Below are 25,659 nucleotides of genomic sequence, written 5' to 3'. Positions count from 1 at the left end.
CACAGCCATCTTCTAACCGCAAACAAACCGGGAACTATTTTCTCAGGCGGAAGAATATAGTACTTGGGCGGAATGATTTGCTTTGCAGCAAGCCTGTCTGAGAATATAGTTCCCGGTTTGTTTATGGTTAGAATATGGCTGTGTCTCATGTTATGTTGTTTTTTGTACACGCTGTGACTCTACAAATCACAACATGTAAATAGGAACATGTTGGCGTTATTTTGTCACTTTTGTCACAATTCGGAGCAGTAGGATTATTGGAACCATTCACCTGCATGTTCTGTGCTAGGCTAAGCTACCAGTGGAGCTGTCAGACAGCGTTACAGCACGCATGGAGATGAGAAGGGTATGTATGGACTTATCTAACTCTGGGGGATACGGTGAATAAGCTAAAGTCCCAATAAGTCGGCGTGTTCCTTTAAGACTTTTACTCAAGTCATATTCTAAAAGGAGACTTTAACTTCTACCAAAGTAATTTTCTGGTGAGATACTTGTACTTGTACTCAAGTATTTCTTTCAAGTACTTTATACAAGACTCTGTTCACGTGTTTAATTCAACTCTGTTCTGTCCGTGTTTCCTCAGAGCCAAGACCATCAAGAACACGGTGTCGGTGAACCTGGAGCTGACGGCCGAGGAGTGGAAGAAGAAATACGAGAAGGAGAAGGAGAAGAACAAGAGCCTGAAAAACGTCATCCAGAGGCTTGAGGCAGAACTCAACCGCTGGAGGAACGGTGAGATAAAAAGACAGAGATGGCTGAAGAAAAGTTCCAGGAAAACCCCAAATAAAGCGCTTTAGAAAGGTGTTGTTGTATTGAAGGGGTGAACACCTTTCTTCTTAAAGACATCCCCCCATGTTGTTTTGTTGGTTTCTCCACTCATTTATGCCGGTTTTTCCCTTAAATTTGTCACCAATCTGTACATACTTTTAGACAGGGCTGATCAATTTGGGGAAAAAATCGAATTGCGATTTTACTGCCAGAAATTGCGATTTGATTTGCGATTTTGTTTTAGCTACAAATTGCACCTTCTACGATCATGTTAAAGTATTACAAAATCATTATCATCATTTCATCATCATTATCCACTGCAAATAGGACATTTCTGTAAACCATCTGTGATATGTAGCAGTATTCCAGCATTTAACTTATGAAAAAACAGTAAATATAATAACGCAAAGAGTTTTGCACATTCGATTAATCACGCCCTTCATGATTAGCTAATCGCATTCTTTCAAATCACGATTTCAATTTGAAAACGATTAATTGTTCAGCCCTACTTTTAGATAAGTGTCCAAATCACAACCAAATCAAGTACATTGAAGGGCATTATACTGCCTATTGTTTTGTCTCTACTCCTTCTGACTTCCTCTCTTCTAAGACTGCAGTGTTGTGAAGGGGTTCACAGCATCCTCACCCTTTTTTCCATCTCTGTATCATGGTAACCGCTCTTTCTCTCTCTCTCTCTCACTCTCCCTTTTCCTCTTTGCTTATTGTCTCTGCCTCCTCCACCCTCCCTCGATTCATCCCTAAAATTGAAATTGCTTTATTAGCATGAATGTCAGGAAAAAAATATTGCAGTGTTTGCATGCGTTTAGTTAATTTATTTAGGGTCAATGAAGAAATAACAGTATATTAATATAAAATCGATAAGTGCCAAATGTAAGAAAGAAAAACAGCTGTCTCTCCCTCTCTGGCTATTGCTTTTTTTTATTTGTTTAATTCCCTTGCGCATGCAACAAATCAGCTCAAAGCCTCCGCTCCTTACACATAAATGTAGTGAACACACACACACACACACACACGCTGATGATGCAGTATTTCTGACATGACTCAGCGTCTGGCTGAATGCCGAGGCCATTTAAACGGAGCAGTTCTTCACCTTTTCACCCGCTCCTCTCCATCTCTTCTCATCTGCTTATGTTGGAAATTTATCCTCACTATTAAAAAGTCAACAATAATTACACCGTCGACTCTTTTAACTACTGAAGTCACACTGCTGCCAACAGGCTGGTTCTGTTCAACACATAACCACAAGACCAAAGAAGGATGCTATGACTCTGCACTCTGTAAGTCTGCATTCAGACAGCCTGCGTCAGACGGTGCGGGAAAAACACAGGTGTTTTGAATGGGTGTATATTTGCCAAAAATCAGCCATCTGCATGATCAAGCTGTAAATGTCATCAAATTTTATGCACTTTCAGCTTCAAGAGGGCAGCCATGTTGGCTTACTGTGACAAATAGCCATGTGATGAAAATGTATCCAATCCGCGACTGAGACTGCAACCCACAGCACCAAACCACAGCACAGCCTAGTGTTAAACAGAGGTGGAAGAAGTATTCAGATCCTTTACTTAATGGATGGGATGAGTGAAAGATCTAACCCAGGGGTGTCAAACTTAACTTCACTAGGGTCCACACTGGAAAATGAGAATCACATCAAGGGCCAGACATGTAGAGTTTATTGACATGCTTTTATTTGATCTAAAAATTCAAATATCTTTGACTGTATTATTGCATGTCTCATATAGTCTTGTCACTTACAGTTTGGTTGACATAAAGTAAAAAGAAAAGTTTCTTAGCCATCATAGAAAAAAGCAACAATAACCTTGAAAAAAGCGCCAAAAAAGGTTGAAAAAAGCAACAGAAACGCTGGAATAAGTGCCAAAAACGCAGAAGAAAGCGGCAAAAACATTGGGAAAAAGTGATAAAAACTTTGGAAAAAGTGACAAAAACTAGGTGGGCCAAAATATATTGGGAACCTAAATTGATATGTGGGCCGGATCATGATCTGTGAGGGGACGGATTTGGCCGGCGGGCCTTGAGTTTGACACGTGAACTAACCGATGAGTCTTTGTTGCAGGGGAGAATGTTCCTGAGGACGAGCAGCTGAGCTCTAAAGATCAGAAGGGCGCCGAGCCGTACGACAACACTCCCGTCATCGACAACCTGCTGCCGCCCACAGGAGGCGTCTCGCTCCCCGCCGACGAGCGGAGCCAATACGTGGACGACGTCAGCAACCTCTACAAACAGCTGGATGACAAGGTGAGGCTGATGAATGAGGGATACACAGGGCTCCAGACTAACTTTTTGCCTTGGTTGCACTGGTGCGCCTAACTTTTTTATTTAGGTGCACCAGCACAAAATTTAGGTGCACCCAAATTTTTCCTCGCGTCGCCGTTAACGCTGAATGGGGATACACGATATATAGCTCTGTATTTTTTCACCAAGTGGGCTAAGGGTTTTAAGTCAAAGCCACTTTTCACAAGCTCTTTTATTAAACAGATTGTGATTAAAATAAAATGCAAAGACAGGGTTTCCTTTACCAGTTTGAAAATATACAGCTGCAACACATTCAGAAAGTTATCTGAAATAAATAGCTTAGGATATATTAAAAATATATATATCTTTGAGAAAGCTCCTTCACTTGTTTTCAACAACAATAACAGACTGATTAAAAGAGAGAGAGGACGCCCGGATAGCTCAGTTGGTATATATAGAGGTTCAACTCCGACTTGCGGCCCTCTCCTGCATGTCATTCCCCCCCCCCTCTCTCCCCTTTCATGTCTTCAGCTTTCCTATCAAAATAAAGGCCGAAATCTTAAAGAAAAAAAAAAAAAAAACAGAGGGAGAGGGAAGTGCGATGGACTGAAGCGTATGCTACTCACAGAGTGACGGCTGACTCATTATGAATGGGTCCAGCATGGGTCGAATGCGCTTTGGCGGGTCAGCGGCGTTACACGTCTTGTGTACGCTATGAAATGTCTGTATCGTTACTGCGCTGCATTTTTATGAACTATGATATTCTGGCCATGGGTCACATCTCTCGCCCAGGTCCAGCAGGCTCCATCTCACGCTATTACTCAACGAACTGAACTTAGTTGCATTTAATAACTTCTAATGTGTTTTTTGCCGTGGCGGCCGCAATAACAGAGAGTTACCAGCGTAAACACTGGTACCAATACAGGTTTCCCTCTCATACTTAACAATATATAGCTGTGTTAATAACAATCAAAACTGTAGACAAATGTCAGCAGTTTGGACCGGCTGTGGCAGACAGACACAGCGCCGCCGGCCATTTTCTGACATTTTACAGACCAAACAATGAATCCATTCATCCACAAAATAATCGGTAGTTGCAGCCCTACTTTCAATATGATTGCTTCTATTTTCTCCTAATATTTCAACAGGATGATGAGATCAACCAACACAGTCAGCTGGCAGAGAAACTCAAGGAGCAGATGATCGACCAGGAAGAGGTTTGTCTCCCAGATCATAAATACAAAGGAAACTGATTGTGAGTTTATATCAATGTGCGTATGTCAATGTTTCCACCAGCATCCGCTTCAAGACAGATACTTGCATAGTGTGCCACGAACGGCTCAGGCCCAGCTTTCATCCAGGACATGGTCAAACTGTAGCCTGATGTGCACCTCTAAAAAAAAATGTAACTACACCTTGCGGCGACACAGACCGCAACAACTGTGATTGGTCCGTTTGGCCGTGGCTTGGTAGCGTTGCATTTCCCCCGACTCATTTCCTGGTTTTTCTTCTCCATAAACAACATGAAATCAAGGAGAGGGTTAACTTTTCCAGCTACAGATTTCCATCCGTGGTCAGAAAGAACAGGGGAGACACTCGCTCTACCACACACTCCCCACGCACACACACATGCCTGCCCTGCTATTCTCTTAAAGAGATTGACACACACACCAACGCACAAATATAAACTTTAGTCCACTTACGTGGGCTACGGAGAAAACTCTGCTGGAGCCTCCGCAGAAAGCATAAATCATGCTTTACACCCCAGCCTGTCCACTCCGCTCTGCATTGGCCAATCTGCTTGCTGCCCTCTCACAGCGAGGGACACCCAATTTGAGGGACAGTTTGCTGTCCTGGCCCCTAAATGGTGGAATGAGCTCTGACATCAGGACGGCTAAAGTCTACGTATCTTCTGCCGCACATTTTATCCAACTGCACCCTGGATAAAATGTGACTCTTTGTAGTTTGACTTATTCAAAGCTAATGTGCTTGCACTTGATTCTTGCTGTCCGCAGTTTGTACCTTCATGGTTGAAAGCACGTAATTGGAAGTCGCTTTGGATAAAAGCGTCAGCTAAATGACATGTAGTCTCGCGTTGCCAGACCTTCTTACACAGCGCTACGGAGGAGGGTCTGGCTAGTCCATACAGCATTCCTGGATGGGAGAAAAACGTGCTCTGGTTTATTGGCATTTCTTTAAACCAATCACAGTCGTCTTGGGCGGCGCTAAGCACCAGACGGAGCCACGGTGCCGCTGCAAAATAGCCTCAGGAAGGAACTTGTATTGGTGGAACATGTGTACGTTCAAAAGTAGTAGACAGATAGTCTAGCTAGCTGTCTGGATTTACCCTGCAGAGATCTGAGGAGCAGTTAACCATAGTCCTCAGAAATCCACCAGAGGTTAGAACGCCAACACAAAGAAAGAGGAAGGTGGTGGACATCTGGCCGAAAAATGAGGGACATCCGGTGGAATTTCCAGCTGCACCGGAGCAATCCCCTAAATTGATAAAAGTGTCAGCTAAATGACATGTAATGTACACATTTTTCTTCCCTAGCTGCTGGCGTCTACGCGGCGTGACTACGAGAAGATCCAGGAGGAGCTGTGCCGGCTGCAGGCAGAGAACGAGCTGGCCAAGGAGGAGGTGAAGGAGGTGCTGCAGGCCCTGGAGGAGCTGGCCGTCAACTACGACCAGAAGAGCCAGGAGGTGGGGGAGAGAGACCGAGCCAACCTGCAGCTGGTGGAAGAGCTGCAGCACAAGACGGTGAGTGGACGGCACAAAGATCACTGCCGTTTCATGGTTGCTGTATCCTGATTTAACTACAAAGTTCAAAATTAACTTTTTCTTCCACCAGCCAAATGGCTAGTGAATGTGTAAAATTTCCCAGCCACTCAATAGATTACCATTCAGTGTTTTCCCTCGGTTTGTGAAAGCACGTTAGGTCACATATTTGGCGGGGGGTTTAGGGGTCCCTCAAACAAATGTTATGTTTTAAATAAAAATTCTTTGCAATTTCACATCATTTTGGACCATTATTATTTCCATATCAGAGTCTAAAATGTTGGAAAAGCTAGAGCAGATAATAAATAAATAACAGTCAAAAAGTTTAAAGACAAAACTTGTTAAAGTAGTCCACTGGGGACCGACTACAATATTAGATCTGAGAAAAGTCAGTTAGTTTTGACGCTCACATTGATTTTATATTACTTTGGCTAAGGTGTTTACCAAAACTGCTCGGATGCTGCACCTAAGCCTTAACGTTAGGAAAAATCCTGCCATAAGCAATGATTTTGTAAGCTACTTTATCTTATACTACCCTAGAATATGTTTTAAAATATGACAAACTATTTTTTTTCTTATAATATAGTGGCTATTGTTTTTATATTATATTTTAGTATGATGTTTAATTGTCAAAGCACTTTGTAACTTTGAGATGGAAGGCTGCGGTGGAAGAAGTGTTCAGATCCTTTACTTAAGTTAAAGTACTTATACCACACTGTAAAAATACTCTATTACAAGTAAAAGTCCTGCAGTGACAATGTTACTTAAGTAAAAGTCTGCAAGTATTGTCAGGAAAATGTACTTAAAGTATTAAAAGTAGTGTGTTGTATGGTCTAAGTTGTGTGTTTAATGGTCTAATAATGTCAGCTGGACTTGTAGGCCGTTATATTATTGGCTAGTTTAATTTATAATAAAATATCATATTTTAGAAACTACATGTGTTTTGTGTGCAGAAATCGGGTGTAAAGTAACTAGTAAGTAGTGGAGTAAAAAGTACAATATTTCTCTCTGAAATGTAGCGAAGTAGAAAGTGGCATGAAAAGACTACAAGTATCTCAACATTTGGACTTCAGTACAGTACTGAAGTAAATGTACTGTGTGTGTGTGTGTGTGTGTGTGTGTGTGTGTGTGTGCGTGCGTGCGTGCGTGCGTTGTGGACAGGCGTTGCTGTCAGTGGTGCAAAGCGAGCTGAGTCAGCTGCAGGAGCTGAACGGGCTGCAGAGGAAGAGAGCCGCCGAGGTCCTCAACCTACTGCTGCGAGACCTCAGTGACATCGGCGCCATCATCGGCACTGGCGACGTGAAGACCGCCGCGGTGAGGACACACACACTAGAGGACTGCATTGGGATTGGGATCCTGTGGGACCCAACACAAATCTTACAGGGCGGGCGGTTTTTAACATTGCTGCGGCTAGGATCGGGCGCTGCTCCTGATCACTGCTGTAACCGGCTGTTGATAGGTTCGCCTAGCTAGGTTTTATAAGAAAACAATGAACGCACACAGAGCTTCCAGTTAAACACCAGCCTAAATGCTTTATTAACACTCCTCTACTCTCTCTCTTTCCTTCCTCCTTCCCAGGGCTCTCAGCCCCTTTCTCCTACGGCAGCCTGAGGGATCCAATCAACAGGCACTAACATAAAATCTGTCACAGTGCGTTAAAAGACAGGGAAACCAAACAAAATCAAACAACCTGAAAAAAAAAAAACACAGCCAGCAACATGTTCTTAACTAATAAGTGAAATAAATAAACGAATACATAACATAACTTTGCCCTTATTGCACTACAATAACTGTACTACCTATTACCGACAGGTATGCATATCTTTATTAATACTACACAGTAAAATAACTAGTTTCCCTGCGGGACAGGAGAAGACGCTAAATCAATGGGCGGGACCCAACATACACACTGCAGGAGCGGGATTGAGAAAACTCTAACACACACTTACACACTCATCATCTTTCACATTCACACCCTAAGGCTTTGATCACACTTGCCGCCTTGTTTGACAGGATAAAAGGTGACTAGAGTGCTTTTGTAGTAAAAAAAAAAAAAGAAGAAGAAGCTGGCAGCGTTTTCATTCCAAAAAGCAGCCGAAAGCATCTTTTGTTGCTATAACAACAGCCACTGCTACAGTATCCTAGAGCGCTATGTGGAGCGGTGCTATATAAACCAAATGCTAACGTTAGATAGTACTCATATCATATAACCCGCTGTGCTCTGACACTAGCACAAGTCTATCTATCGGTACTTTCTCCATTTTTTTCTTGTTGTTATGGAAACGACATATCTCGCTACTCCGCTTGTCACTGGTCAGCTGTCAAAAAAGCGCTACACCTAGGGCGTTCTTTCAGAAAAGTTGAACTTTTTTCAACTACAAAAAGACGCTCTGAGCTGCAGAAAAAAACGTTGATGCTGGCGTTTAAAAAAAGCGCTCAGGACTTTTTTAAAAACACAGTTTACTCCATAGGAGTATAATGTAAAACACACGCACTGCCCTAACCTCCCAACCCTCTGCTTTCTTCCCCCCCCCTCCCCCACAGTCCTCGGAGACGAAGGGGAACGGCTCGGCGGTGGAGGAGGAGTTCACCGTGGCTCGCCTCTACATCAGCAAGATGAAGTCTGAGGTCAAGTCTCTGGTGAACCGCAGCAAGCAGCTGGAGAGCGCTCAGGCCGACACCCACTGCAAGATCCAGGCCAATGAGAAGGAGCTGGTGTCCTGTCAGCTGCTCATCTCCCAGGTAACCATCCACCAGCTGATATGTATTGTGCAGAGAGTTGTAGCTCCCAGTCTGACGTTCAGTGATCTCTGGGAGTCTTACATTTGTCTGGTTTTAAAGCAGCTTTGGTATTTTTACGACGTTTTCACATGATGACGTTTAAGCCCCGCTGGTCCCCTTAAATTACCCGAAGTGGCAGTAAAATAACACTTAAAATTTGCTCTTTAATCCCCCTCTTAAATAACTTTGTCAATCAAAGATCCAAAAAGCCATTTTTGTTGTGTTTTGTCCATATTGTATACGCGTTTTCCCTGGGATCTTGAATAGAATTTAAAATACAATTCTTTAATTATTTGCATGTGAAAAATATAAAACAAAATGTGCTTCCACTACTGGTATTTAAGTTTTTGAATACCAAACTACAATCATTTGTACTTGCTTGCAACATGTCTAGTAATAAAACTAGGTTCAATTACTTTGAATGTGTGCTCTATGACCAGAGAAAGCTGAGAACAAAAGGTTGTAGGGTCCGTGTCCATTTTTCATTTGAACCAATCTAAGAATAAACAGGAAATACCATGTTTTTTTCCTTCATTTTAAACCACTAAATCACAAGAAAACGGAAAAAAAAACTAACTTAACTAACTAACTTAAACTAAACTTAAATAACTGGCCAATTTAGTCAAAAAGAAATTTGCAAAAAACAAAACATTTTTAAAGTTTACCGTTTCTCGTTTTTAATTTCTTTGGATTTAGACAACAAAAACAGAAAAAACTGCTCTGTTTTTTTTTAGTTTAAAACTATGATTTATTCTCTTATTGGTTTAAAGTAAAACCAAACTATTAAAATGCACACGGACCTTGTAGACTTCTCCTATCTCTTTCCCCACTTCTGTTATACTGACTGAAAGTCACTCTGGATGAATGGCTCAACTTTTCTCTTGCTCTTTTTTATGTAAACCAGGGAGTTTTTTTAGGCCAAGGGCCCCTTAGCTGAAAGGGAAACAGAGTAGGGACCCCCTACTATAAAATGCAATAGAAGCCTATGCAATAAAAGCTACTCTTTTTATGTCTTATTCGGTTGCATGTTTTCATACAAAAAGGAGCTTTACACACATTATCAAAGCTGAATATTTGATGCCTGCAGTGTTATACATTTTAAGTAGTCTTGATTTGGGTGTTTACAGCTCATTTATATATAAAAAGGGCTGTAAATCTGGTTCTTCAAGTTAATTATAGCACACCATAGTCAACTTTATTCAAATAAAACGTAATTTCCCACAAAATAGCAGCTAGTGAAATTGCTGAGTGGCAAGTAGTTTTTGGAAAAACACTCGCCAGCAACAGGGGGTGGTGAGCAAAAAAAGTTAATGTCCAGCCCTGCTGAGGACACCCTATGAGGTCCCGGTCCCCCTGTTGAAGATCTCTGATATAAAGCGTCCGTGGTGTTTGTGTTGCAGCACCAGGCCAAGATCCGCTCTCTGACAGACTACATGCAGAACATGGAGCAGAAGAAGAGGCAGCTGGAGGAGAGTCAGGACGCTCTGACCGAAGAGCTCGCCAAACTGCAGGCTCAGGGTCAGTACACCACAACGGTCCTCCGGTCAGTCACTTCTGGGTCACACAATTTACGTCAGTTGAAAACATCAAAATTGAACGAAACGCTCGTTATCCGCTTTTTTTCTTTCTTTCGTTTTTTAATTGAGCACAATATCTGAAATTTGAAAACACGAGTCATTATCTGTTTGTTTTTTTATTTTGGTTTTGGAAACGTCTATTGAGACAAGTCATTTTCTGCTTTTTTTGGTTTTATTTTGAAAAAAGAATGAACGAATGATAAATGGATTGGTGTTAGGGTTAGTGTCACGGAAACGGCCCATTTGTGTGACATCTTGTGTTCTTTAACCCCAAAAAAAATAAAAAGCACAAGTAGACTTTATGTTTCACAATAACTGTTTTGCGTCAGATCGTTTATAGATCTCGACTTCTCCGACCGCACTTGAAGGCAGCTTTATTTCCAGAGAGAGAGAGAGAGAGAGAGAGAGAGAGAGAGAGAGAGAGAGAGAGAGAGAGAGAGAGAGAGAGAGAGAGAGAGAGAGAGAGAGAGAAGCGAGACATGGCGAGTGCTTTGTTGTTGTAGGAAACAGTCAGCTGTTCCACAAACTCCCCGGCAGTTCAGTGCTTGTGTTTGGTGTGTTAAAACTTTCTTGTGGCAGGGATAGAGGCAGTGATGTTTCCTGTTTCCTGTAAGGAACTCTCACACCGACAAGTCTGATCTCCGGTTACAGGATTGGCCACCGCAGCATGACGTGGGTTTGTGATTCTCCAAAAGTTGAGTCTGTGTCAACTTTTCGCCGCAGGCCTGATGCATTTTCTTGCGTGTCCCTCCTTGCGCCATCCCCCGCCGCAGCCTAAACGCACTACCAGCATTCAAAATGAATGGAAAGACATGCGTTTTCGCTGCACCGTCTGATGGCCGACACAGGCTGTCTGAACGCAGCCTCAGACATCTTACCTCTGGTAAAATAAGTCTTTTCTCTTGGTTCTCAGAGAAAAGACACGAGGTGTTGGGAGAGGAGAAGGAGGACATCAGCAGACTGGATAGAGACGGGGACATCGAGGTGACCGAAAGCACAGCTGGAAACTGTAAAAAGTCAAATGATTATTACATTTGAAGCATGGATCTCTAATGTGTTTATTTCCCCCGTCTCTGTTCTCCAGAAAGCGCTGGAGGAGCAGCTGGAGAAGCACCGGGAGGCTCATCAGAAACAGCTCAGCCGCCTCCGAGACGAGATCGGAGACAAGCAGAGGATGCTGGACCAACTCACAGAGTAAAGGAAACATCAGTACTCGCAGACACAAAGCACTGGAGTTCAGAGTTTAGAGTTCGTTATTGTCCCTAGAGGGGAAATTTGATTGGGAGATACAAAAACCAACAACAACACAATAAACAAGGCTTAGCAGCACACAACCAACAGTGATTAAGAACAATTTCATCACTTTAAAAGTGGACAGTGTCAAATAAAATCCCTTGAGATTGTCTGGAAATGTGATTTCTAAAGGTGTCACTGAGAAGGCCCAAAGTGACACTAATAAAAACTGTGCATTTAAGAGTTGTTCAAGTTAACAGATTTTATTTGCACAAGGAACAAAAGAAAATGTGTACCTGTTTGTTTTTGATCTAGGGAGCCTATATCTCCTATAATTCCTCCAAAAGTGGGTGGTCAGAACTTGACAAGATTGACCGTGCCTTCTGCAAAACTTGTCTGTCAAAAGTCTTTGTTACAGAGAGCTGCTGCATGCCTATTATCTTTCTGGCCTCTGAAACAATTTTGGACAGACAATTTTGATTTTGTACTGTAAGGTTCCCATAGAATGAAATCAAACAAAAAGTTAAAATGGACTCAATGTAAGATCTGTAGAATAAAACCGTCAGAGAAATACAATCTCTGCAGGCCCTTTTTGTAGATTTTGGATACGTTGACTCATCACTGTTCCCAAGTACCTATAGGACTCAGCCATCTCCACGACTGTGCCCTTGATTGTGTTAGCCATATCCTTAGTTTTTTTTAACATTTAACTTGAGGAAATGGCTGTCACACCACTCCGTACAGTTGTAATTTATTTTGTATTATTTGTACGTGTGATGCTTGTGCCATTTGGATTGTTTTTTTAGACCCAATATGCCTAGGTTTTGATCTATTTTGCATGAACATTGATGCGTGAAAAAGTCTATTTAATAATGGTGAAATCCAATGTCACCCATCTTTGGTTTCACCAGCCCACCGTTCAGCACAGAGGATTTCTTACACAGGTTTCAGGGTCGAGCTTGATATCAAGCTAAGTGCTTTTTTCAAAGAGAGACAGTTTGGGAAGGAGAAGAAGATGCTCAGAGAACATCTAGTGTGTGAAGTGAAGCTCAACGAATAAAGCTGCTGCATGAAAGTCATTAACTTGTGGGTTCAAAGTCCGTTCCCACATCTTGGGAAGAAAAGAAGATTCAAGATCCCTAAGAGACTGACTTTTGAGAATCGGTACAGTCAGTAAAGATGCTCTATTTAAATGTTGGACTTGTGTGCTCAAGCTCTGGTTTGAATTTAAAGTCCAAGACTTTAAAGCACGTGTGTCAAACTCAAGGCCCGGTGGCCAAATCCGGCCCCTTGCAAATTTTGACATCAATTTAGGTTCACAACTAATATTGGCCCGCCTAGTTGTGCACAGCACCAAAAAAAGTCAGTCACACTGTAATTATGTGACACTTAAAGAACATTTTGGCAGATTTGCTGACTTTGAGCCTCAGAAATTCCCCCACAACCAGAGAGTTTACATATTCAGGCTGTGAAACAGGTTGCTGGGAGTCAGCTGTGTGGTAGCCTGCTTTTAAAAGTGTCATCTTTGTTTTTCATGTTTTGCTAAATTCTATGAAACTTTTTTGCCGACTTTTTTAGGGTTTTACGTGGACCAAACTGTATGTGAGAAAGCTATATTAGACATGCAATAAAACTTTTTCAGTTAAATAAAAGCATGTCAGTAAACTCGACATGTCTGGCCCTTATTGCTTATTGCGATTCTCATTTCCAGTGTGGCCCTCAGTGAAGTTGAGTTTAACACCTCTGCTTTAAAGTAAAACCCTGTGCTTGTTTATTTATATAGTTATTTTTGTCATACGTCATTCTCCATCCTTCTCTCCCCTTCATTTTCTGTAATCTCTCTGCTGTCAGAGATCTCATAAAGGCATACAAAATGCTCCAGGTCAAACTGCTTTTTATTAATTTATTGCCACTTCTCTTCCTCTCACAGTCTGAACCAGGGTCTGCTACTGGAGCAGGAGAGACTCATGTCGGACTATGACAAACTGAAGGCCAAAGAGCAGGAGAAGGATGCAAAGCTACAGAAACTCATGTAAGCATCTAACTGCACTGTTATACAGTGACTACGTTTACATGAACATAATATTCTGGGTTTTGCCCTTATTCAGAAAAAGATGTTATTCCGACTAATCTGTTTCCATGGCTAATGAAAGTGAATATTCCACAAATATTCCCGTTTACATGCAGCCATGTAAAATAAGATTTTTCAAAGTTTACCAGCGGACTTGTTGGACTGTGTGCGAACACAGCATCCCTCTTTTATTCCTTCAACCAGCTTCTTAAAAAGGTCGTCGTTGAGATGTTTGTGCATATCCAAAAACCTGTTGATATCCAAGTCTTTCATAATGTTTAAAAGTAGCTTTGTTTCTTTTCTTTTGTGCATGCATCTCTACCGCAGCCCTGCAAACTGTCAGCTGGTTGGTTTGTGTTCAACAACCATAGCAACACACAGAGCTGACCATAAGCCGTAAACAGGCCGTAAACTGTTGCACACTGCAGCAAAAAAACAAACATTGAGACGCATATTCTGAATGCTCTGTATACATGTCCAAAGAATGGCTCTAAAACTCAAATAATACCAGCATATCCCACATGTCCATGTCCCATGTCTTAATTAGAGATGGTCCGATACCATTTTTTGCTTCTCGATACCGATTCTGATACCTGAACTTGCGTATCGGCCGATACTGAGTACCAATCCGATACCAGTGTGTCATATATTTTATTATGTTTTAACAACTGTATACTACTATCCCTGTATGGATGTGATATTATTTCTATCTTTGTTGTCAGTCTGGCTCAGGTTAAACTCTTTGTGAAACATGAACAAACACAATGAACGCCACAGAACTTTCTTTTATTATCCAGTTTGACAGTCAGTTATAATGAAAAAAAAGAACATGAATAAACTACTTTAACGTAGATTTTCTTTAGGGCTTTATTACGTGGTATTGGATCAGTGCATAAACTCCAGTACTTCCCGATACCGATACCAGCGTTTTAGGCAGTATCAGAGCATCTCTAGTCTTAATCGGAAAATGCTAAATTTAGGAAAAAGGCCTTATTGAGAATATGCTGTTAACATGACCTGTATCAAATTCGGAATATTGTCATATTTGGAATAATTGTGGAATATTGGTGTGCATGTAAACATACTCATTGATTAGTATCGGATGTAATACAATTTCAGTTGTAAATGTCTCGGTTTTCTGTGCAGACTGCTGAATGAACAGAGGGAGCAGGCCAAAGAGGACTTGAAGGGCTTGGAGGAGACTGTGGTGCGTGTCTGACTGAAAGTTAGCCTGGGTGTAGTATATATCGACGTTTCAATTCTGGGATTTCTCCGGGTGCCGCAGGAAATTCTGCCGGATGTCACTCTTTTCGGCCCGATGTCCGTCACCTTCCTCTTTCTTTATAAATATTTTTTTATGGAATACTATACTATGGGTGTGTTTTCGTGACATTTTTAAAACATACTATGAGTATACTGTGAGTAGTAGTTTCTTTCTACACTACACAGGCGTTAAAAAATATGATGCATGAAGCTCAGGGCGGAGAATGAACAATACATTACAACAATATAAAGCGGTTATGAAGGTTGAGGTATTAGTACCAGCAATAACTTGAGTCTACTTACACTCCCCTACATGTCAGTGACTGTGAGCACCGCCAGATGGCCAGTCCTTCCAGAAAAATGCAGAGTTTTTTTTGTGATTGTTGCGGGCAAAAATCCTTGATTATGCGGCACGTTTTCTTAAAAAATGCAATGGAATATGCGGGATATTTATGCAATTTTATGCAATGAAATTGCGGGAACTTGCAAAAATTGCGGGAACTTACAAAAACTGCGGTTTCATCATGGCTTCATCGCGGGGTTTGCAGCTTTCGATGATGTTCACGTCGCGTAATTACGTCACTTCATAACATTCCCATGGCAACAGGGGAAAATGGCTGCTCTTGTGTGAAGTAAACGCAACATTTTTCAACTTTCTGCTAAGATATATATGTGACTTTTTTGCAACGAAAATGCAGGGATCATGAAATCATGCAAGCCCCGCATATTTTGCGCGGAAATCGGCAATTTATGCGGAGAAAGTGCCTTGTATTTGAAAAAATGCGGCCCCTGCATAAATATGTGGACTTTGGCTGATTATGCATTGAATTATGAGATCGCATAATCGTGTTTTTCTGGAGGGACTGGATGGCGGTCCTTTCAGGGGCCGTGGTAGTTGAGTTTAGCTTGGCAAAAGTGAGCGTCATTCGGCCACGACGGTTAAGGCAGTTTAGGCACCGAAATGACGAGTTTAGTTTAGGAAAAAGATCGTTGTACTTTTCCTGGGTGAAAGTATTTCGTTTTCGCTCTTTGTTCAAGTGGTGTCACTGTAGCTAGCTGTCAAAGATGGCGGCCATTCTACACATCGTGTAGGGGACTCAATAGAGCTCATATAGGAAATCATTCATTTACAATAAGAGAATGTTACAGAGGCATCGTTGAATTTCACGTGTTGCATACGGTAACTTAGCCTACGTTGGATGTATCGTTAACTAAACCGAGTGTCACTGCCACACGAATGAAACATCGCCCGCTCCATGTTAGCAGATGGGACGTGATTGACAAATCCAAAAAAATAAAAAATTAAAGTCACTCGTCAAATGATCTTTTCCCAAAAATGGTTTCTGTTATTTTAGGTAGTTGTGGTCACGTTGTTTGTTTGTTCAAGTGTTCATTTTTCTGATCACTTTGGTTTTTATTAGTTATTTGATGCTAAAAAAAACCCAGGTTGAAACGTGATGATTGATGGCTACGACTGACTCGCCATCGGTCGGGTGGGACTTTGAAATTTAAAATTGTATTATTATTTTTTCATTATTTAACTCAGATTTGGTAAAATATAAATATATTGTGTCTAATTTTAACCATCTGAATCATTTCCCTTTTGTTCTCTCAGGCCAAAGAGCTGCAGACTCTGCACAACCTGCGCAAACTCTTCGTTCAGGACCTCACCACGCGGGTTAAGAAGGTACATCACTTCCCACCCCGGTCGTTTAATGTCGTCCAGTGTCATTTTTCTGCCAGTTTAACATTTAACCTGTGCTCTGTGTGTTTTTTCGCAGAGTGCGGAGCTGGACTGCGAGGAGGGACTTGGCAACGTGGCCCAGAAACAGAAGATCTCCTTCCTGGAGAACAACTTGGAACAGCTCACCAAGGTCCACAAGCAGGTAAACGAATCAAACTATGATTTTCACGTTAAACGTGGCCAGGGCTTCAAATAATGAGCTAAAGGTATTTCAGAGGAATCCCTGTGAGAAAAAACCTCAGATTTCCCAATGTTTTGAACGCTACACTTTTAATGTTTTTTTTTTTCTACACTCGGCTCAGTGTCTAGTAACACCGAGTTTCTGTGATTGGTCCAGGCAGGCCATTGCAGTTTTTTAGGTTACTGCTGTGTTTACATATGACATGCTGTGACTTCTTTTCAAATTTTTTCAACATACTATACTATGACGGTATTTTGACTGTTTGACATTATATTATTAATTTTTTGTGACTTTATTGTCGTACTATACTATGCTAAGTCAGGGAAAGCTGTAATCTTGGCTGCCATTGTTGTTAATTTCTACAGGTGCAGCAGCCATGGGTAGTATGAGAAAAATAAAGTGGTTTTTGAACATTAAAGCATGTAAACGAACAAGTATGAATCTGAAAACAGTATGTAGTAGGTCTCTTTTAAAGTCGTGCATTCAAAATCATACAAAGAGCAAAATGTACTAAGGTATCAAAAGTAAAAGTACTCATTCAGCAGAACAAGGGATATTATTACATGATTAGATTGCTAATACTGATGCATCAATGCATTTAGCTGCTAAATACATGTAGTGGAGTAAGAATTACATTATTTCCCTCTGAAATGTAGTGGTGTAGAAGTGTAAAGTAGTATAAAATGAAAATACTCACGTATAAGTACCTTAAGATTAACCAGTACTTGAGTAAGCGTACTTTGGACCCCTGCCCTCAGCTGGTTCGAGACAACGCAGACCTGCGCTGCGAGCTGCCCAAGCTGGAGAAGCGTCTGCGGGCCACGGCCGAGCGAGTCAAAGCCCTGGAGAACGCCCTGAAGGAGGCCAAGGAGAACGCCATGAGGGACCGCAAGCGCTACCAGCAGGAGGTGGACCGCATCAAAGAGGCCGTGCGGGCCAAGAACATGGCCAGGAGAGGCTTCTCCGCACAGATCGGTGAGCTGACAGTCACGTTCAAGACTTGGACAGAAGGGGAAATTAAATTTACATTACCAGGGTTTTCCATACCATTATAAGGCTTAAGGTGCAGCACCTAAGCCATTTTGGGCAGTACCTAATGCCTACCATACACTAGAAGACTTTGACTTTGATCTTGCACAGTCCCACATTGCAAGACTACAACTAGATTTGTTTGACCTACCGCTAGCGTTAACTGGTAACTTAAGGGGAAAGTCTACAGATGTTCTGTTCTTCCGTACATGTAGATGAATGTCTCCAGTACCCGGAGGTCTGTGTTTATCCACCGGTAAAACTCCCGTTGGATGACTCTCTTCAGAAGGGTTGAAGATCAGCAACTTTCCCTCTTTAGCGTTTAGCTTAGCCATAGCAACCATAAACACCACTGATTCTAGCCGTTTTCTGCTTCCTGTTTGGAGCTGGAGGGAGAGCACCCATTGGTTGTTGACAATGATCACGTGATTTAACATCACTACCAAGACTTCAAACTTAGGATCATATCAAACACGTTGGATTTTGTCTGAACATCCAGACGGAACAAAGACTGACTGGGACTGAGTTTTATGACCTTACACCAAACCATGGAGAAGACGGGAGCCCCCCCGACTCTAGCAAGACACTCAGGATTTAATTCTGATATTGGAAAATAGTCTGAGACATTGGGATCACTTGAAAAGTCATTTGGTTTAGGGTCGGCATTAAGCCGAAGTAAAATCAATGTGAGAATCAAAACTAACTACATTACTTCTCTCAGATTTATTGATTTTTGACAGTCCCCAGTTGACTTCTTTAGCAAGTTTTGTCTTCAAGCTTTTTGAGTGTTATTTATGTATTATCTGCTCTAGCCTTTCCAACAATTTAAACACAGATATGGAAATAATAGTGGTCCAAAACGATGTCAAATTGCATTTTTTATAAGTCTTCCACAAACCTAGGGAAAACAGAATACTGAATCATTTCTTTCTGTCTTTGTGCCTCAGCGAAGCCCATCCGACCAGGCCATCACCCACCGTCATCCCCCATCAGCAGCTCCATCAGAGCCGGAGGCGTCTACACCCACAACAACTGAAACCACAACAGCAAGGTAAACCTGTCAGTATACTCTGGAGAAAAATATCTGAATTTGTTGGTCCGGTTGGTATCTGATAACAGTGGCTCGATCGTAAAGTAAAGCCTTATGGCGTGTTCCCAACAAAACGTGGTGTTGTCACACGAATTTGGCGGCGCGATTCCATAAAAAGTCAATGCAGAGGTGCTAAGTTGCGGCGAATTCCCTTGAGTTGAAATATTTGAACTCGAGCGAAAACAAATCGCATGTAGAGGTGTTGCAAAAGCCAGTCAGTGTTTAGATTCTCCTGATGTCCTGACGTCGTTTAAGCAGAAATGGAGGAACACGTTACCGTATCTGTCTGTGGCACCCGGAGCGCTGTAGCACCTCATTATTTGGACAGAGACCGGACGGAAAAAGCAGTTTTCTTTGGGAAAATTAAGCGGGGAACAGGGCTCCAGACTAAACCAAATGGTCGCATTTTGCGACCAAAATTTGAGAGTGTGCGACTGAATTTTACATCCAGTCGCACATGCGCGACCAGTAAATTTGCCCCCTTTTTTACACGTTAAACGTTGAAATTTCGGTACCTGAGAGCGCATAAGCTCAAGCTTATCTGTCCTCTCTGAAAAATGACAGAGAGCGGAGCTCTGACACAAACGCACGCACACGCATAGCTGCGGACGGTGCAAACTACGTCAGCTCTGCAGTTTTGTTGAAGTCACAGTGAGTCACGGAAATGCCGATAAAGTGGTTTCAATTGTGGTTACAGTTTTTCAAAACTTAACGCAGACAGCGTTTGCTGCGATATGATATTAATGGAGAGCCGAAAGTGGTCGCGGTGCTGTTGACTTTACACTTCCTAAGCAGGCACAACGGTGGTTCTGTGCCCTGGTGAATGACTGACAGGCTGAGGTTGTAAGGCAAGGCAACTTTATTTCAGTTAAAAACAGTCATGAAAATAAAACAGGCTAAAAAAGAATATACAAATACAAGAATAAAAGTTACAGTGAGTAAGAAATGAATAATTATTCAATTTAATAGGTTGTAGGGATGGGTTTGGGAGGAAAGAGGGAGGGGTTTTATTTTTATTTTTGTTTAATTTCTTTCGAGTGTAACATATTATTCTAATAAAATAACATAATGTTCTAAGTACATAGGATAAATAGGTTTGACAATTTTTTTTACAACTGAAATAATTGTTTTGTAATTATAGAGGGAAAGTACCAAAAAAAAGGTATCGTTGAGTAACGGAACCGAATTTCAGGTATCGGTACCGATATTGGTTCAGTAGTAGCCTAAACAATGCATGTTTAATTTTAAGTTGAATTCATTGTAATTGTAGACTAGATTTCATTGTAATTGTAGACTCGTTAAAAAAAAAAAAATATATATATATATATATATATATATATGTGGTTGTATGTATATATATATATTTTTTTTTTTTTTTTTAAAGATGGGGCTGTCGGTTAACCTTCTATGTTGCATCTTCAAAAGTGACACTGAATTTGAAACAGCACATTGTAATTTCTGCATCTATTATCAAAGTATTTATTAGTAATACAGTGGAAATTAGTAGAAATGTGAATATTTGGTTAGCATGTTGATTTATGGTGTGTGCCCCTAAATTTTCTGGTTGCGCCCCTAAACTTTTCAGTTGGGGGCCACTGTGCTCCTAGTGAAAAAAGTTAGTCTGGAGCCCTGGGGAAGTTTGACTAGCTGGTAAGTTCTGAAATGATATCTCTATTTTTGTGTTTCCAATGTTAGCAGAGCCCGATCGATCCCAATTTCATGCAGAAAACAAGCTTTTTTTAAAGTTGTTTGCTTGTCGTCTTGCGGACAGACCTGATGAAGTTTGAATTTAGACTTTTTAAAAATCAGCATCATGATGTGTTTATTTCGGCATACGTTTTTTTCACTTATTGCAATTAAAAAACGGCTTTGTGGGAACATGCCATTAGTTTTTTTTTTTTTGTTTAAATTAAAATCATTTTCAATAAATGTATCATTTTTTTGCCTGTGGAAAAGTCATGTGATAAAAATACAAATATGTAAAAGCAGGCTTGCAGCCTTCTCATGTTGGTTTCTTTCCGCAGACGGACCGCAAATAACTGCCGCATGCTAAACCGCCCCACCTGGAACCACAAGCACCGCCCCTCCTGTTGGAGCACCAATGGGAGGCCATCACAACAGACTGTCACCGCTCAGAGAAGCAACATCCAAACATCCTTAGTGTATATACTAATATAAGATGTAGACATATTTAATTTGCTGAATGTAGATATCAGAGGCCTCATTTAGAAAATGTTCTTTTCTATGATCCTCCTGATTATAGATCGTTTCATTTGACTTCATAATTATGCTCTCGCTTGCATAATTACAAGCGTAGCATTTATAAATGAGGCCCTGAGTTTCTTTCTGAAGGATTGAGACACAAACGAGAAGTTCAGCAGCTTTCCAAAGCTTGAAGAGCCAGGGAGAACAGGTCAGTCTTTAGGGGTATACTTTAATCTTAAACCAGCATTCATTCGTTTAAAAGGAATAGTTTGACATTTGGGAAATTCCCTTTCTCGCTGAGAGTTTGATGAGAAGCTGTATAACACTTTGTCCAATCAATGTAAAGAAACAAGACATGAGAGTGGAATCAGTCTTCTCATCTAACTAAATAAGAAAATACGAGTATTTCCCAAAATGTCAAACTATTTCAAATTAGATTACATTTTTCTTGGGGGGGTTAACAGTTAATGCCATTGCAGCTAAAGCCTTTAAGTTTCTCATCTTGATAAAGTTGAAGGTTACAGCTCGAGTTATAGTTCAGGTGGAAGTGAAGTGCAGCCACTTTGTGCAGACAAAAACACACTTACAGGAGAAAACATATGGACACACAGCTTGTTAACTGGTTGTGTTCCCTGCCTCTGAAAGGCCCTGGCTGCATTCCTATATTAACGCCTAATATCTATGCTAATACCGTGTGTTGTCTTTGGAGTTTTTGTCACTTTTTTTTTTTACATTTCCCCCTTTACCGTTGCCTCCTACGTCTCCCCACAGGTGACAATCGTCAAAAAACAAACACTACGATTCTTTTAAAAAAGTATGTCCCCTGCTGAGATATTTTAACAGATGAAAGGATTTGTGATCGGCTGTATCATACTGTAGTCCTGCAGGGACACTGACCAGCCAATCAGGCGTTCCTGGGACTCAGAACAGTACTACAGTCTGGTTTGTTAGGTTACTAAAGTTCTGCACTCACTCACTCTGTGAAGCTCCTGATCAGCCAATCAGAGACGTTAAAAACACAGAGTTTATGACAGACCTAAAAAAAAAACAGCTAGAAGTAGAAGAAAAATGTATAATTTTCTCCCGAAAACTCACTCTGCCACACCTTGTGCCTTTTGAAACTCCTGAACTTATATTTTCACAGGTAAAAAAAAAACACCTTGCAAGGTTTTGCAGAATAACTTCCACTTCCTCTTTCCAAATTGAAAGCGGAAACATTGTAATCAATGAGACCCCTCTACCCTCTAATCAAAGATATAGAAATGTCTGTGCTGTTTTGTCTTCGTGATGCCAGTTTAGCATGTTTTTGATACTTTTAGTTGCTGAGAGCGATGATACAAAGGGTCAACATTTTAGGCAACAAAGCGTCAGGATCAGTGGTGGAGTCTACGTGATACGCAGGTATGAATACAGCGTGCACCCACTAGGAAAGGTCAAGGATTTCCCTATACCCACTTAGGAAAGCGTGAGGATAACGTTAGGTAACGACGATTGTTTTGTGACCGAACTTTCACACTTGTGTCGCGAGTCGCGTAGGAGCAAACAACACGGTTGCTTGGCGGTCATTCTCAGCGCAAATTTGAAATGAACTAATGTATAAAACGAAAGCAAATTTAACCTTAGCCTGCCCCTGAAGCTATACTGCCGCTTCGGGTGACACTGCAGCAGACGTTAACGTTACAGAAACTACAGAAATTGAGGTGGATGAGGCGGATGCTATACCAGGGTTTTCCCGCCTTTATAAAGTTCAGGTGCAAAACCCGAGCTGTTTTGGGCAGCACCTAAAGCCAAATGAATGTAAGTAAAAGACTTTTATCAGATCTAATGATTGTAGGTGGACTTCTTTGGCAACTTTTGTCTTTAAGCTTTTTGAGAGTTAGTTATTTATTATCTGCTCTAGCTTTTCCAACGTTTTAGACACAGAAGTGGTGATAACAACAAAATGATGTAAAAAGAGACGCAAAACTACCACAAAAGGGACACAAAACGACTCCAATGAGACGCCAAATGACCACAGAGACCCAAAACAACCCCAAAGGAAACAAAAATGACCAAACAGAGACTGAACACGACTACAAAGAGACGCAAAATCCCACAAAGTGACATCAAATTATTGAAAAACATCACATTTTTTTAAATCCCCAGCCAAATACGCGCACCGAAGACTTACACAAACCGAGCGTTAGAAAAAACGTATGGGGGTGTCGCTCTGGGACGGGCGAGTATAAAGCTGGGAGGCAGAAAAAAGTCACAGTATACTCATTACAAAAAACTAGACTACACCACTGGGCAGGATTGTTGCCAAAGAATCTGGTGACCCAGAGCCTGATAATCGGCTTCTTTATTCGATGTTTGATGGTTTTGATTGTGGCTGTTTGGAGAGAAGTGAACAGCTGCTGTCACACTAAACATGACCAATAAATGAATGTAAGTGCATGGACTAGAGCTTGTGTTAAAGGCATGCTCAGGGACACCGTGCATTCACCTCATCATGATGAACATTTTGAGTTTGCTAAAATGTTTTTTTGTTTGTTTTGGCCGTGGCATCATATCTCCAAATATACCTACAACTGATGCAATTAAAGCTAATAAAAGATATATCTATTTAACTTTCACTTTTGTCTGTTTTTTCTCCCCCCCCTCCCTCGTCAAAATAAAAGACTTTCAGATATCTTGTCATGATAGAATCTTTAATCCCTATACATATATCTCCCTCTGTAACATTGCACATTATCATTATCATCAGTTTTGGACAGAACAGACAGATGGCGTATTTTATAATAGATGTTTGGAGCTCTTACCTAGAAGTTCTAATCAATCTTTGACATTGGTCCAGTATTAAGCGAGATCGCTGCAGTCGGCAGTCAGCAAAACAAGCTACAATATAAGTTAATAGGACAATTGTCCAGCTTGTATTTACCTTCACAAAAGTGCTCGTTTTGCCACTGACAGACTCAGATTAATATTCTAAGTGTCTGACAACATTATGGAAAGGATTTCTAAGGAGGTCGACCTTTCTGTTAAAGAGTAAGATCCTTTTTTTAAACATAAAAACATCCGGGAAATTGCATTTGCTAAACCCACCAGACTCCATGTACATAAATATAAATTTTAGCATCGTAAAATCCATTTCATTCAAAGTCGACAGAAACAAAATAAAACTTTGAAAAGCCATTTTGGGTCGCCTTTCCTCTTTTCCAACCATCACAACTCTAGTTTTGGTTGAAATAAACACAGTTTACTGATTTACATTACGTTGGCTCTATACACGCTAAAAGTATTGTTTTTTTTAAATGGAGTCTGGTGGGTAGCGACTTCAGAGCTGTTGCTGGTTAAACAGAAAGGTCTTAAAGAGGTTTTAAAAAGGTCTATCTCTGTAGGGATCCTTTCCATAATGTTGTCACACACTTAGAATATTAATCTGAGCCTGTCCGCAAGAAATAAAGCACTTTTAGTGGACCAAATTGACGATGCACATTTGCCCCATAAGGTTACATTGCAGCGCGGTCTGTGGCTGCCGGTTACAGCGATCTCACTTAATACCAGACCAATGTCAAAAGTATTCATTAGTAATACAGTGGAAATTAGTAGAAATGTGAATATTTGGTTAGCATGTTGATTTATGGTGTGTGCCCCTAAATTTTCTGGTTGCGCCCCTAAAATTTTCAGTTGGGGGCCACTGTGCTCCTAGTGAAAAAAGTTAGTCTGGAGCCCTGGGGAAGTTTGACTAGCTGGTAAGTTCTGAAATGATATCTCTATTTTTGTGTTTCCAATGTTAGCAGAGCCCGATCGATCCCAATTTCATGCAGAAAACAAGCTTTTTTTAAAGTTGTTTGCTTGTCGTCTTGCGGACAGACCTGATGAAGTTTGAATTTAGACTTTTTAAAAATCAGCATCATGATGTGTTTATTTCGGCATACGTTTTTTTCACTTATTGCAATTAAAAAAACGGCTTTGTGGGAACATGCCATTAGTTTTTTTTTTTTTTGTTTAAATTAAAATCATTTTCAATAAATGTATCATTTTTTTGCCCGTGGAAAAGTCATGTGATAAAAATACAAATATGTAAAAGCAGGCTTGCAGCCTTCTCATGTTGGTTTCTTTCCGCAGACGGACCGCAAATAACTGCCGCATGCTAAACCGCCCCACCTGGAACCACAAGCACCGCCCCTCCTGTTGGAGCACCAATGGGAGGCCATCACAACAGACTGTCACCGCTCAGAGAAGCAACATCCAAACATCCTTAGTGTATATACTAATATAAGATGTAGACATATTTAATTTGCTGAATGTAGATATCAGAGGCCTCATTTAGAAAATGTTCTTTTCTATGAACCTCCTGATTATAGATCGTTTCATTTGACTTCATAATTATGCTCTCGCTTGCATAATTACAAGCGTAGCATTTATAAATGAGGCCCTGAGTTTCTTTCTGAAGGATTGAGACACAAACGAGAAGTTCAGCAGCTTTCCAAAGCTTGAAGAGCCAGGGAGAACAGGTCAGTCTTTAGGGGTATACTTTAATCTTAAACCAGCATTCATTCGTTTAAAAGGAATAGTTTGACATTTGGGAAATTCCCTTTCTCGCTGAGAGTTTGATGAGAAGCTGTATAACACTTTGTCCAATCAATGTAAAGAAACAAGACATGAGAGTGGAATCAGTCTTC

The 25,659-nt window shown here is 41.0% G+C and overlaps 1 protein-coding gene across 4 annotated transcripts in view; it reads left to right on the top strand.

Moving 5' to 3' along the window:
• LOC116048619 (kinesin heavy chain) overlaps positions 1–21,067 on the top strand; it is a 38,652-nt gene extending 17,585 nt beyond the window's left edge. For 3 of the 4 annotated variants that reach the window (XM_031297800.2, XM_031297802.2, XM_035998426.1), the window contains exons 11-26: positions 584–732; positions 2,861–3,042; positions 4,188–4,256; positions 5,594–5,800; positions 6,980–7,132; positions 8,363–8,560; positions 10,000–10,117; positions 11,090–11,160; positions 11,261–11,370; positions 13,340–13,441; positions 14,627–14,687; positions 16,359–16,430; positions 16,525–16,629; positions 17,427–17,643; positions 18,645–18,743; positions 20,812–21,067. In XM_031297800.2, coding sequence (XP_031153660.1) covers positions 584–732; positions 2,861–3,042; positions 4,188–4,256; positions 5,594–5,800; positions 6,980–7,132; positions 8,363–8,560; positions 10,000–10,117; positions 11,090–11,160; positions 11,261–11,370; positions 13,340–13,441; positions 14,627–14,687; positions 16,359–16,430; positions 16,525–16,629; positions 17,427–17,643; positions 18,645–18,733 — 1,903 coding nt within the window. In that variant the 3' untranslated portion in view covers positions 18,734–18,743; positions 20,812–21,067. Of the gene's footprint in view, positions 1–583; positions 733–2,860; positions 3,043–4,187; positions 4,257–5,593; positions 5,801–6,979; positions 7,133–8,362; positions 8,561–9,999; positions 10,118–11,089; positions 11,161–11,260; positions 11,371–13,339; positions 13,442–14,626; positions 14,688–16,358; positions 16,431–16,524; positions 16,630–17,426; positions 17,644–18,644; positions 18,757–20,811 lie in introns of all 4 variants that reach the window. The other variant, XM_031297799.1, reaches the window with a different exon arrangement.
• Positions 21,068–25,659: the final 4,592 nt, after the last annotated feature.

The sequence above is a fragment of the Sander lucioperca genome, chromosome 24 (assembly GCF_008315115.2).
Source record: "Sander lucioperca isolate FBNREF2018 chromosome 24, SLUC_FBN_1.2, whole genome shotgun sequence".
NCBI lineage: Eukaryota > Metazoa > Chordata > Actinopteri > Perciformes > Percidae > Sander > Sander lucioperca.
The sequence above is the reverse complement of the archived record's forward strand: the minus strand, read 5'-3'. Positions and strand labels throughout refer to the sequence as shown.